This window comes from Barbatula barbatula (genome assembly GCF_947034865.1).
Source record: "Barbatula barbatula genome assembly, chromosome: 13".
Taxonomy (NCBI): domain Eukaryota; kingdom Metazoa; phylum Chordata; class Actinopteri; order Cypriniformes; family Nemacheilidae; genus Barbatula; species Barbatula barbatula.
In genome coordinates, this window is record NC_136776.1 from 20934537 (window position 1) to 20948241 (window position 13705).

Genomic DNA, 13705 nt, shown 5'->3' on the forward strand with positions numbered 1-13705 from the left:
TTGTAGAGTTGGTTCTGTTGGAGCGCAAGTCCGCGGCTGACATTCGGCTCATGTTGAAGACCATGCTGTCAGATTCAGAACGAAGACAAGGTTTGATCCAAGAACTGATTCAGTCCAACAGCCAGTTAAAGTGAGTTTAGCAACATGACTTATTTTTTATACACATTAAACATTTCTGAACGCATTGATATTTAACATGTGCAAAAGTGTAACATGCTTACATTTGTGTTATTCTATAGATGTGATGAGTTACTTTAAAATGTGGAAAAATGTATATTAAATTCGGTACACTAAACGTTCGAACGGTAGTGTGTAGTTATATAATAAATCAAATGTCCTTAAAGATGATATTATAAAGTATCTATTGTGCTTATTTTAAATCATTACGTTTATTTATATATATATATATATTATATTATTCAATGTACATTCATTGATTATAATCTACTTTTAAACCTCACATTAAAAATATTCCTAAATTATAACAGTATTGGAGTCATATCATGCTTTAGTAATAGTAGTAGGTTTTTAACATTTTGCTTCATTCTTCATTGGCATTTCAATATAGACATTCAAAGGACTCTTAAATATTTCAATGGGTTAGCACTTGTCATTTCTCTGGGGATATACCGGAACATATCGCTTCTGTCAAGCACGCGCTCAATAATGTAAAGCCCTGCGGGTGAGGGATGCTGACCACCTGCTGCAATGTGATATCATGTAGGATGAGTCGACCGGTTTGTGTTAATGATGGGGGTGAGGACATCAGAGACAGACTTCTGCTCTTTGAAGCATGACCGATGTGTTCTCTTTACTTTGAATCAATATTTATACCACAATTGATACCATCATTTCATTTGATACATGATGTTTAATTAACAAAGTTCGGGAGGAGCCGTAGCATATAATCAGCCGGCTGGTCCACAATCAGCAATCACTGCACATACACAATTAGCCATAGCGAGCTCGCTCATAAATAGAGAATCCATCTTACCTGCTCGATCTCCTAAGATTAAACATCCCTCCTCCACCCCGGCTCCTCTCCCAAACTCACTTTTCTTTTGCAAGAGCCCCGGGGGGTGTGCTCTGGGCTCAAACCGGTTCCGAGCTCGGCGCACTCACCCTGACCAAGGTGTAGTGTTTCGGGTTCGGATAGATCTGGCGAGCTCGGAGCCCGCTTCCCGGACAGCACGCCAAATACGCATAACCTTCATAACCAAGCTCTTGCTTTATTATCCCTATCAACATCGCTGTTATCTGCGCAGGTGAACTCGTGAATAGTGAGTTAAAACTTATAAGGAACGTTGGATGGAAACGTTTAAAAAATGTTGTCTAATGAAAAGATGCCCCCGCTTGTGCAAGTGGTAAAAGTTCAAGAATTTTGTTAGATTTGTGTTTTTAGTTCTCGTATTAAAAACACGCTCTGGTTTTGTCGACTCCTTCAAAACTCAGCTGTTATGCACTTGCATTGTGTGCAGTGGATTTTGGGTAATATAAATTTCGCAGTTCAGTATGTGAAGTAACAATCAGCTGTTGTTTCTGACAGAGAAGAGGTCCAGCAGCATCAGACGCGAGCCACCCGTCATTCTCAGAAGGCGGCTGAACTCGAGGGCGTCCTGGATGGGGTGAAGGTCAAAGTTCAAGGCCTGGAAGACTCCTACATTAATAAAGCCGCCCAACAGCACAGCCAGTTCGCTCAACTCCAGCAGGAAAAGAAAGATGCAGAGGTATTACTACATGTTGAGATGACACCTGCTCTTAGTATATGAATATAAGTTAATGCGGTTGTTACAGTATGTTAAAAGTTTCGTAGTTTTGCATAAATCCAGGACGTTTAGGGCTGGAAATATAGAAAGATCAGTTATTGAGCAAGTACGTCAACTCTTTTTACACTGATTCATTCACTGAATTGTTGGCACGTGTGTGCCGGCACAGACACAACGTGACTCTATGGAGCAGAAACTCTCTCAGGAGAAAGATCAAGTATCTGAGCTCCAGAAGAAACTCCAGTACGCTGTTAGAGAAGAGGAGAGACGCGTGGCCCGTCAGAACCAGGCTTTCCAACAGATCCATCGCAGATCTGTCCGACCCAACTCCACCACAGACCAACAGTGAGTGACGGAGAGGATTGTGGGAGTTTGTTATTTGCTTATAGCTTGTTATATGTTTTAATATTTTTTAAAATGTGCATTTTTTTTTTCATTGTGTCCCTTCAGGATTTTGGATGTCATTGATGTTTATGAGTCCCAAATACAACGACTGCGTAATGAGCTTAAGTAAGTTTGTCAATTCAACAATACAAGCAAAAGGGTGCCATATATCGGTACAGAATATGATTATTACAGAAAATATGCAAATTTGTGGATGTCTTTTGTGGTACTGTTTGAAATGACTTATTTTGCCATTTGCCAGACGCTTTTCAAAGTGACTTACATTGCATTCAAGCTAAACATTTGATCCGTTGGAAATCAATTCAATGCACCGCTAACACAAAGCTCTACCATTTCAGCTACAGGAATACACCATAACCAGTGTCCTCTTGCTTTGCAGAATGTCTAAAAGCAGCTTAGGAGACACTTTAAATTCCCAGAAGAACAGATCAAGAGTAGAGAAAGACCCCACGGACACATTGTCCAATTACAGGACCCTTCTGAAGGTTTTGTCCTTATTGAACGTGTCGATTGATGTGTGTCCGCTGGTGTCCGTATGTAACCGTGACTTTTTTTTAATGCAGTCGTACCAGGAACAGCTGAAGGAGACCAAAGCTCAGCGTCAAGAACTCAAGACTGAAATCCAGAAGCTAAAAGCGGATCTGGAGTCCAGGTCAATAGCGATAAGAACTTGATGTTGAACAAACTATTGAGCTCAAATAAATGTAGATCATCTATTTTTGTTATTTGTTAAGTATTCAATACTGACTGTCCCTTTAAATGTTTCAGACCAACCGTAATGGAATTAAAGACGTGCAAACAACAGCTGAGACGAATGGATCGCATCATCCAAAAGAGTAACGTCAAGTAAGACAAGCGTTTGCTTAATACTGACAAATCTGTATGACAGTTCTTCTGCATATATGTAATGGTGCAATTTTTGCCTCTATTTTAACATATCTTGTGAAACAAAACGTTTAAAGTTACAGATGGCAGCTTTTACTTGAAACCAAAACGGTTGTTATACAAGTTAAACTTTTGTTTAATAGGTCATCTGTGAAAACACTAGACTCTGCGGACACACTTAACACAGACAACACCAGCATCCAGCACCTGGACCCCTCCACTTGCAAAAGATATCTTATGGTGTGTAGAGGTGCAGTGAATTATGGGTAACGCATTGATCTTGTGTTAATGTTTGTGTCTTTCGTCTGTGTGGTTGTTCGATGTCCCCGGTTTTGATTTTCAGGAGGTTTGCAGTGAACTGAACATTCACGATGTCAGTCGTCTCATTCCTGATGTAAAGGACCGATGCAAAGCGGCCGAATCTGCATCTGGACTGCAGAAGGTGAATTTCCTAGAATAAGTTTAGCCAGTCTGGTTTTCTTCAAACGTCTGTCTGATATCAAGAGTTTGTGTACCTGGCAGATCCTTCGTGACATCACTGGGGTCCTGACCAATCAGAGGACTCCTCTGGGGTTGCTTCGACAGCAGGGGGAGTCTGAATTGATCGTTTCCACTTTAGCGGTTTGGAGTCAACAACTAAACGCTTTAAGCGTATGTTTAATCCTCATTCACCTTGACGTACATTCAGATCACATCTGTATAAATAATTGTCTAGACGTATGTCGGCAGTTTTGAAATAATTGTGCATGCATACTTAGGAACTCCATCGTGCGCTTTGCAGACTGCAAAAGAGGTTGTTGCCATGGCAACCAGAGGGCACAGCTACAGCATCCGATTCCATCCGGGTGGAAGATTTGATGCTGATCGTGGACACGCTACTCGACGAAACCGCATCAGACGACAAGGTACAACTGCACATAAGCGCTTTGTTTCCACATCATTGTTCGAGCACCTTAATAAACCCGATTATGCGTATGATGTTCTGTAGGTTCTGCGGAGTCCTACCAAACATACGCTGGAATCGATGGTCGCTCACTTCCAACAGCTTTTTGACGTCAGCTCCCTGACAGGAATATATCCTCGAATGAATGAGGTGTACAGAAAGCTGGGCGAGATGAACAACGCAATGAGGAACCTCAGAGATGTGCTGGACTTGGGTACGAATGAACCATAATTTGTACATTCAAATGTCGCAACCTTACATGCTGAATAAATGTCGTCACGTCTCGTGTTAGATGACAGAGCGCCACCTAGCGAGGTTGTGAACCATGTCGCTGGACTTGTGTCCAAGACTAGTAATAAGGCCTCAAATCATGAATTTTACAAGCTCCTGGAAACTACTGACATTGACAGGTATGTTAAACTTAAATGAAAATGAATACATTGTTTATTCCTGTTGATCTTGTTTGAAAACTACTACACCAAAAGTATTTAATAATAAAAATCAAGTATTAAACAGTATTTAAATATATCTGTTATTTTGGTGTTTCACAGCATCATCATAAAGTTAAAAGAACATGAAAAATTCTTTCCTGTGTTTCATTCCTTCATACTTGAGCTTCTGGAAACATTGGGTGAGGATAAACATTTTATTCACATTTCATAAGAAAACACTGCTAACCAAACTCGTGAAATTTATTCAAGTGATTGTTTTGCAGTTAGTCTGTTTTGCGTTTGCTTAAAAGAAGAAGAATAGTGAAAATATTTTCAGACATTAACGTTGGTTGATTTTTTTTCCTCTTTCAGACGTCCAGAATCTAGATGACGTTTTACCAACACTGCGATCGCTCAAGACGACAGTGTGAAACAAGGCTAATTTTTCCGGTCCTGATTTTATTCTGTGTGAGTGTGTAGACAATACTGCAAGTGTTCATATTTTATATTATAAATAAATTGCATTCCTGCTGTGTGCCTTTGGTGCATGACATCAACTGTTACAAAAATCCTTTAGAAAGATTTTTGTAGAAGCAGCACGTTCTTAGTCAAAGCACTCTTATGTTTGAGCGATAGGAAACGGTACAGTTCTTCTCCGAAACTCAAGTTTTAAACATCAGTCGGCTTCCTCTGAAGCTTCGGAGCGTCCCTGAAGTTTCTCCATGATCAGACTGTTGGAAGGTGCGTTAGTGAGTAGAGTCAACACAAACGTCGGCGGCCCCTTTAAGATGTGATGTATGAGTGTGCAAGATGCCAGGTCCTCGATGTGAAAACCGGCGTGACACCGAACATCGTCCTGTGTCTGAGCACCAAAAAACTGCAAAAATAATTAGATACATTTTATGCTTAGTAGCACATGACAAAATGTTTACATTTTTTATTATACCCGAGGTTTATAACCAAGGTTTTGTGACTGCTTCGGGACGTTGCAGATGTTTGACACAGCTGAAGGTACTTACGGCTTTCCCTGATATGGGATTGATGAAATCTGCCCAGTATCCTCCTCGCCACAGCGTGAAGCAGATTTCTTTAGCACCGCGGACAAACTACAACGAGAACTCAATTTAAACCACAAAAATCCTTCAATTTACGAGAACGTATATTAGAATTTTGTCATATGCGAGTAAATCTGTTGTTTAAGTTATTTGAATAAAGCTTTTTTTTTGTCTATTTTCATTGCCGCAATACGTTATTTAAATAGCAGCATATTTACACATTGTTTGATGTACTGCTTTGTGTTTAAAAACGGTTTGACAGTAATGAAAAACAAACCACAATGTTTGTTTACATTGGTAAATATACGTTCACTTTTCATTCCAAAGTTGCCAGCTTTTTGCCACTTATTATTGTTACTATTAAACTATTAAAATATTTATGTAAATAGAAATAAATTAAGTTAGGGAAATAAAATTGACATTAAACTAAACCTATATGGCAATATTAAATTAAATAAATATCCACCAAATAATTACACTTACTAAAAATATATAAATAATGGCCAATTAAAAGTATAAAAAAATTGCCTTTTAAGAAACACATTTTCAGGCATTAAGGCTGTCAGTCAATTTTAAACATAGTGAGGAGTCAAACAGCCTCCACCCAACAGACTCACATTTTCTAACAGTTGTTCCTGCGCTCGCTCTATTTCCTCCTTATCCAGCTTCCAGTTTTTCTGTGTTACCGTGACGACAGTAATGGGACTCATCGGTAGCGATGGGAAGAACAGTTCTAACTCTGTCAAAACAGTAAAAAAGTTAAAGCAACTTTGACGATGTGAATGCACCTTTATGTACAGTCGTGTGTTTTGGCAGTGACTTACATTTTGTGTTTTGCAAAGTTTGCTGCTTCGGTATTTGTAGATTATTTTTCCACGTTTGTATGGTGTACTGGATATCTTTAGTTAGCGTGTCTAATGTTTTTCAGGTGTTTATTTGCAATGAAAAGAAAATATACACAAAAAGTCAATATTTACAGTGGGCCTTGTTTTTCATAACCTCTGGAATTTGTGTTTTATATATGTGAATGAACATCAGAACAGCTTAAGCGGAAACATTGCAAAACACAGCATTTATGTCACTACCAATACTTTTGTTCACGACTGTAAACACAAAATATTATACAAGTGTTAAATCGTACCTTTCCTAAGCAGCTCTGGGCAGGATCGCATCAAACATTCTACATCTGAGAGACTAAAATAGTGTTCAGCTTTAGTGACGGTCTGTGCCGATAGAGATACTTCTTTACCCTGCACATCACAAAAATAAATAAAAGAGTAAAAAAGATCTGTTAGTCATTTTTACAGTAAACAATACAATACAATACATGTCTTTTGTATTTTGAACTGATCTTTACCTGATATTCATGAACAAACTGAGCAAGTATAAACTCGTGTCTCTCAGTGCTGCATGGAGCTGATAAGACATCTGGTACAGTCCGGTGGACCGGTCCTGTAATCTGTAAAATCATACCCTTCAGATGACAATCAAAACCCACGTTGCCAGGCAACTGGAAACGCTGATCTTGAGGTCCGAACGGACCCATCGCCTCATCCGGCCATACTGTTCTAGGACCTGCTGGAGTTCAATAAAAAGAAAGTTCTTCGGTTTGGAATAATTTAATAGATTATGAAACCAGAACTACTGAAACTTTAATATTGATTCAACTTTATATAATTTAATAAACTATAATTACTGTAATGGTATAATTCATACTTGTATATTAATACATAACATGCAATAGCCTATACTTTTGTGGCATCTCCACCAAAAGACAACTTAAAATATAAATGTACAGAAATATTATTCCCCAAACTGCAACCTTGATTTCAAAATAGAAAGACGATCTTCTTGTCCAAATGACATTCCGAGTATTAAAGAACTGGTGAATAATGTACAGGTTGCATTACACACCCAAGTTTTGAGATGGTATGGCTATAAACGGCTCATCTGATCCAGAAGAACCAGCGGCTGAAAACTCTCTAGCTCTCTGAACAAGTGCTTGAACCACAGATGACCGGCTCACCTGTCTGGCCCTCCTGCAGATCGCCTGTAGAATTTAACACAGAGACACAGGGTCAAACAGTACTTCACGAATGTGAATCATTTGCATGAATAGCTGAAATATTAATTTTAAACTCACACTCGCCATACTGATGAAGACGGGCCTTTTTCACCTTAACCTGTAAAAGCATATCTTTAGTTATGGAAACAACATGCTTGAACACAGAAGACATTTTTCAGAGCTTTTATAGAAAGTAACGTTCATAAAAATAAGAGATGCACTGATGTAAGAGCTGATTTCTTTTATCAATTTTAAGCCCACACAACTATACATTTGATAGTTTGATTTAATTAACACTGCATATAGGAATTTGAAGTCTGTCTGATATTTGACCTACATTAACATTTAGCAGACGCTTCTATCCAAAGCGACTTACAGATGAGGAAACATTGGAAGCAATTATAACAACATAGGCAACAAAATACATAAGTGCATCAAGTGTGTTTTGACTTGCATAACCTTATATGATTTGCATAAAGTCAATACGTTTTCTTCTACGGCTGCTTCGTAACAATGAAAATCGTAAAAATAAGCTTGACTTGACTATTCAGATTCGATTAAAAATAGTAAAATATGCGTAGAAATCACCTAAAAGCAACAAAAACAGCCTGACTGAGGTTTTCATTCATGCACGGAGTTAAAACATGTCATGATCAAAACATTCACAGCAAAAGTTCACAACAATCAAGCGACACTGATATCACTTGCAATAAAAACATTAACGTTCATAGAAAAAGCTTAAATGTGCATTAAAATGAAGTCAAACAGAACTGTATTCTTATACACACGTTATGTTATAAGTCTAGACTAAAGTACGCATCTTTTTAATCTACACTATCATAATATATATATTCTGAAAGTTTAGGCTACACAAATTAAATCAACCGGAACCAGGAACACTTCCAATAACAACTATTTGTTGCATCAAAGAGTGCAGAACACTACTCTACTCCCAGCCGGTCTTGTCTCATTGTTCCAAGGTTACCAGAGCGGGCACGACTCTGTCCATGCCCAGACCTGAAAAATGCTGTGATGACAGAGCTGGACAAAGGACGTGGCGACTCTACAAAATCATGAATGATAATCTTAAATCTAATATTTTTTATTTCGCCTTGTTGTGCAAGCACCGTCGAGCTAGTGCAGAGGGGAACTGGAACCCCCTGGTTAGGCCTTGTTTCCCTCTTGAGGTTTTTTTCTCCTCCTATGGTGTTGTGGGTTCCTACCCACCGCTTGCACTGTTTGCCCCGGCCGGGGGGCTGCTAGAATTTGATAGTTTTATTGAATAAACACTGCATATAGGAATTTATAGTGTGTCTGATATCTGACCTGTGTTTTGACTTCCATAACCTTACACGGTTTGCGTAAAGTCAATATGTTTTCTTGCACAGCTGCTTTGTAACAATGAAAATTGTAAAAAGCACTATATAAATAAAGCTGACTTGACTTGACATAAGTATTCCGCTCAATACACGTCTATTTCCAATTATTTGACAACATAACGTATAAAAAAACGTTATGCAACAGTAGCATAAAACACGTTATGCAACAATAGCTTGAGTTATATGTTATCTGTTAGATTCTTTCGTAGATATATAACCGAGATCATCGCCGTTTATACACAGTTGACGAACAGCTCACATCTACACAACAACAACACGGTCCGCTGTTATGATCGAATCACTTTGAGTCCGACACAATTACAGCACAACTAACACGTGACTTTAGCGTCAAACGCTCGACTGCGATCATATATGTACATATGACGTGTTCTATATTATTATTGCGTTATTTTACAGTGTTTGTAACCTAAAGGACTGAATGTTCACACTCACCCCATTTGCTCAGCAGACTCACGTTGATCACGTCCGCACGCTTGGACACGTAACTCATGACGTAACAACGGAGCTCCGTACAGGACAAACGATATACATTTGGTCAATCGTCATTGTCTCTCGCGTTTCTTTTCTTTTCGTATCTTTGGTATATTGTGTGTTGTTGTTGTTTTAACGTCATATCTTTCGTAAATTTGCTCTTCTGACGTGAATCTCACGGTTATTGCATCATGTTTTTTTATAAATTAAGTTTTCCGTTCACGGTGCTGCTTGTATATTGTGCAATAAAATATAGTTTTCATATGAAGATGCAATTGTAATTTTATTCTAATAATAATAACAATTACAATACATTTGATTAAAAAGTGAAACTACATTTTGTACATACATTTTATTTTAAGTGATTATAGATTCGTTAAATAAAAAAAAGACGATTATTTACTTTAGTTTTAGTGTTATTAATACAGTTTTCCACCCTTATATTTTCCCTGTAAACATTATTTGTTTTCTTTTTTTTTTTAACATTATTTGTTGTCGTTCAGAGTGCGTCACGGTGACTTGCGCATGCGTTTGCAGATCAAATCCAGCAGGGGTCAGCAGAATCAAATCATTTGAATTTGTTTGTGACAATTGTGTACATTAAAATGTTTAAATTGTAAAACAGCAATGTTAGTATATTTCAATACATGAAATACACATTTTATTCTGCATCTATTCCAGAAGTTAAATTGGACAGCACAATGATAGAAAAGAGAGCAGAAAATGATACAGACAGGCTAGAAAAAAGGTCAAGAGTAAGCGTACAGCTGTCATATGAGGATAACGTATATGCAAAGGAAGGTTAGACAGAGACTCCCCCAGGACTGGGTGGAAGTTTGACTGACACATCCTTGGAACAGGCCAGAGGCCGTCTTTCTCTCTCAGCACACACACACACACAGACTTGCATCTGTATCACCGGCAGCCCCCATCTGGTGTATTCCGGCTGGATGTGTGGACCAACAGGTCAGCGGACGAATCGCATGAGAGCACTGCTGCGGGCCGCATCTCAACATGCACGAATGCAAGAAAGTTGTAATTCAATGATATTTAGACTAGCTAAATTATAAGCGATTCATCAGCGTAGTAAAGAATCTTAATTCTAAGCCATTGCGTGCTGTGCCAGAGCGTTCAAATAGAAATCGTGCGGGGAATCTTAATAACTTGGCATTTGTCTGGGCAAATATTAAATTGCATGACTGTACCTTCGCATCGCTTCGGAAACGGCGTCCGAAGGGCATCTTTGTGCTATAGGACGTTACATATCGTCGCTGTCCTTCTGAAAACTCATATGTCCAAATTCACACGGAAACACACTGTGCTTTGAAACAAGCACTTTAAATACTTTTTAGCGGTTATATGCTTGCAAAACCGAGTGAGAAACATGAAGGGCGACTGATAATAATAATGATTTATGGCAAAAATGTTAAATCACAAAATGCGGAGATACAAGGTTTCAGAAGGACAGTAGCAATAAAAAAAGCCCACCCACCCTACATCTTGGATGTGATGAATTTGATAGTTTTATTCCATTATCACTGGATATAGGAATTTATAGTGTGTCTGATATTTGACCTGTGTTTTGACTTGCATTACCTTATAAGTTTTGCGTAAAGTCAATGTTTTGACATCTGACACATCCACCCGTCCCTATACGGATATGACAATCCAACAAATTCCAAATGAGTCAAGCTCCACCCTAATGTTTTTCCCATAGAAAAAACGTGTCAGGAAATTCCAAATGATGCATTATAAATCCGGACCTTATTGTCAAGACGCATAGAGTGATCTGGATGTATTTGGACTCGTTGACTGTTTTAAGACCAATTTCTGGCCAAGGAAATCGAACGCACTCAGAATCAGCACTTGTAAGAATCGGGCCGTTTTATTTCTCTCTCTCAGGAGAGATGGCGGAGGACTTGCCTGATTTGAGTATCTGACCCTCAGAGGAACACAAGACTCAGAAACAATCGCATCCGTCGCAGTGAACTCACAAGCACCACCTCAACCTTAGCAAGCAACCACCAGACAATCTTTGGGCCACTTGCGTTTTGCGAATAACTTGAAAATTACATTTCCATTGCGTCGCAGGTAAAGAGCATAATCGCAATTTCTATGTCACCCCATGCACATACAACTTTACCACATCGGCTCTTTGAACTGACGCTGACTGACAGGTAATACGTTTTTTTGTAATCTCTGCCTTCAGCAAGACGTGTCCTTCAGTCATGAAAGGCTTCAATAGAAAAGGAACATTCCTTATTCTCTTTCCACGCTGACTTGTTTAGACCCATGAATGCAGATTCTGGCACTCGTGAGATTTAGAAGGTGTTTGGGTGAGCCACCGCTCACAGCTGACTGGAGTTTACTTTATACCATCTGGTCCCTTCTGGAGGGAGAAATGCAACCATGTGGGACGCTTGGCTGGAAGGCTACATGTTCTTAGGGGTCGAGCTTAAAGATTTGCTTTTAAAGAACAACAAATAATGTGACGACACACTGGTTTTAAAACAACTTAAACAAAATTGTCAAGTGATAATGTCTGCATATTCTCAACCACTCATCAAAACAAATAAAGTCATATTATATGTAATGATAAACTGAGCCTTATTATCGCTGAGCTAAAGGTTCGCATATATTTTGCGACAGCGTTTCACACTAAGGAGCCGCAACAAACTTCCAGGGTCTGCGCAAAAACCAGCCCATGACTTGCCAAACCGAGCCGAAAAACTAGCATATGTCACCTCCATAACAAAATACATATCGACACTGACCTTCTTAAACCTCGATTGTCCAAATTCGCAGTTTTTCAGGAAGTAAAAAAACTCAACACAGCTTTTAATCTTTTCCAAGGTAAAGTTGACAAACACTTTCTAATACATTTACGGGTTAGATATTTGCAAAACATGAAGCGACAAACATAAAGGGTGGCTTATGATAGTGACGTAAGGCATAAAATAAAAAAAGATTTCAAACTGCATTGATACGCATAACACACTATTATTTTAAACCACTGTATTGTCGAAATGACAAACGCACTCTGTTTTAGAAATGACTTCATCTTACCTTAAGAATGACTGCTGGTGAACAAAGTCCTTCCCTCCTTAACCTTAAGAAAGTAGGCCAAACCTGCTTGTAAACTGAGGACCTGGCAACCCCTGCCACAAAGATTAAACAAGCATTAATATAGGCTACAACAACCTTTAGGCCAAATTGTATTGGCTGGAAATTAGGAGACAAAAGGCCTTTAATGAAGGTTGAGATAAAAAGGTTGAGATCCACTGACCTAAGATGGTTCTGGTTGGTTGCCAAAGTCTTGCTATGCTGTTGCTAGGGCGTTACCAAGGAGCGATCATCCGAATTCCGGTTAAAGCTCTCCTCCACACGTCGGATGGAAATCTGTGGCACAAAAGGTTGCAAAAAGGTTCCAAACCAAAATGTCATATTTGCGGTTAGAGGTTTGGTTTAAAGTCAAATAAATGCGCACAGCACTGTTCTCCGGTAGTCGGGGCTTTTTTTTGGGCAGAGCAGCGGGTGGCAGCTCCAGGGGGTGTCGCTTCAGCGGGGGACCCAGAAGAGCTCTCTCTGTCCTGGGGAACACCCTCCAGTCATCTCATCTCTCAATGGCTTTGTTCTTTCCCAGCTTTAATGAAGAAAAGAGGATTTCATTTGAATAGTCTAAACAGTGTGGAACCGAATAGATATACAGTATGAGAATGAGGGCTTAAGAGAGAAGGGGAAGTTTGAAAGAAAGTAGTTTGCATAAGATGATGACTAACAGACTTAATTCATTTGTAAATATCGTTGTGAATCATATCTAATGTTGTCGAATTATAAATGCATTTTTATAGTCTTCATAGCTATAGCCTGACCATAGCTATAGCCATTAATCATAATATATATACGGAATAAATAACTGTGCATGTATTTTGCTCTGTCAACCGCTTTCTCTGGGGTTCTGGGTGTACATTTGTGTGAGTGTCATGAAATTGCCTCAAGCCTCTCTCTCTCTCTCTCTCTCTCTCTCTCATACACACGTAGCACTGTGCTGAGGGAAAGAGAGCAGAACGGTGACATTTTCGGAAGGCTGAAATCATCGTCATACTAAACATTTCTGTCATTGAGAGAGAAGGAGAGAGAGAAGGAGAGAGACATTACAATAGACATATAATTGCGGGGGTGATCAGGAATACCAATTCAATTTAGGCCCGGACGACACCCTATCATAGCAGTGAAACAGAACGCACATTTTCTTAATATATAAATAAATGATTTCTCCTATTC

General features: G+C 39.0%; 2 protein-coding genes across 9 annotated transcripts in view; one reads left to right on the forward strand and one right to left on the reverse strand.

Annotated features, from left to right (window-relative positions):
• Positions 1-4963, forward strand: part of cep70 (centrosomal protein 70) — a 5970-nt gene extending 1007 nt beyond the window's left edge. Inside the window, exons 4-18 of the mRNA XM_079470719.1 lie at positions 7-130; positions 1547-1727; positions 1936-2111; positions 2217-2276; positions 2551-2656; positions 2735-2823; positions 2940-3017; positions 3200-3296; positions 3400-3498; positions 3579-3707; positions 3815-3961; positions 4045-4213; positions 4292-4409; positions 4551-4630; positions 4803-4963. Coding sequence (XP_079326845.1) covers positions 7-130; positions 1547-1727; positions 1936-2111; positions 2217-2276; positions 2551-2656; positions 2735-2823; positions 2940-3017; positions 3200-3296; positions 3400-3498; positions 3579-3707; positions 3815-3961; positions 4045-4213; positions 4292-4409; positions 4551-4630; positions 4803-4861 — 1712 coding nt within the window. The 3' untranslated portion in view covers positions 4862-4963. The remainder of the gene's footprint in view (positions 1-6; positions 131-1546; positions 1728-1935; positions 2112-2216; positions 2277-2550; positions 2657-2734; positions 2824-2939; positions 3018-3199; positions 3297-3399; positions 3499-3578; positions 3708-3814; positions 3962-4044; positions 4214-4291; positions 4410-4550; positions 4631-4802) is intronic.
• On the reverse strand, positions 4357-12516 carry mmadhca (metabolism of cobalamin associated Da). 8 transcript variants are annotated; one of them, XM_079470721.1, is made up of 9 exons: positions 9383-9479; positions 8139-8162; positions 7629-7668; positions 7400-7535; positions 6843-7063; positions 6627-6735; positions 6103-6224; positions 5450-5536; positions 4357-5307 (listed from the first exon to the last, which is right to left on the reverse strand). In XM_079470721.1, exons 3-9 carry the CDS (start codon positions 7635-7637, stop codon positions 5107-5109), a joined length of 885 nt encoding a protein of 294 aa, XP_079326847.1. In that variant the 5' UTR covers positions 7638-7668; positions 8139-8162; positions 9383-9479; the 3' UTR covers positions 4357-5106. The 8 variants fall into 8 exon arrangements, with proteins under 8 accessions (XP_079326847.1, XP_079326846.1, XP_079326850.1 ...); XM_079470725.1 differs by having other exon boundaries at positions 4632-5307; positions 6843-7060; positions 9383-9413; XM_079470727.1 differs by having other exon boundaries at positions 4633-5307; positions 7512-7535; positions 9383-9429.
• Positions 12517-13705: the final 1189 nt, after the last annotated feature.

Excerpts from the sequence above, each read along its gene's own strand:
- mmadhca (XM_079470721.1), bottom strand. Across the intron at positions 7,064-7,399 it reads CATACCATCTCAAAACTTGG|CAGGTCCTAGAACAGTATGG; the intron begins GTGTGTAATGCA and ends ATTGAACTCCAG. Across the intron at positions 6,736-6,842 it reads AGTTTGTTCATGAATATCAG|GGTAAAGAAGTATCTCTATC; the intron begins GTAAAGATCAGT and ends TGTGATGTGCAG.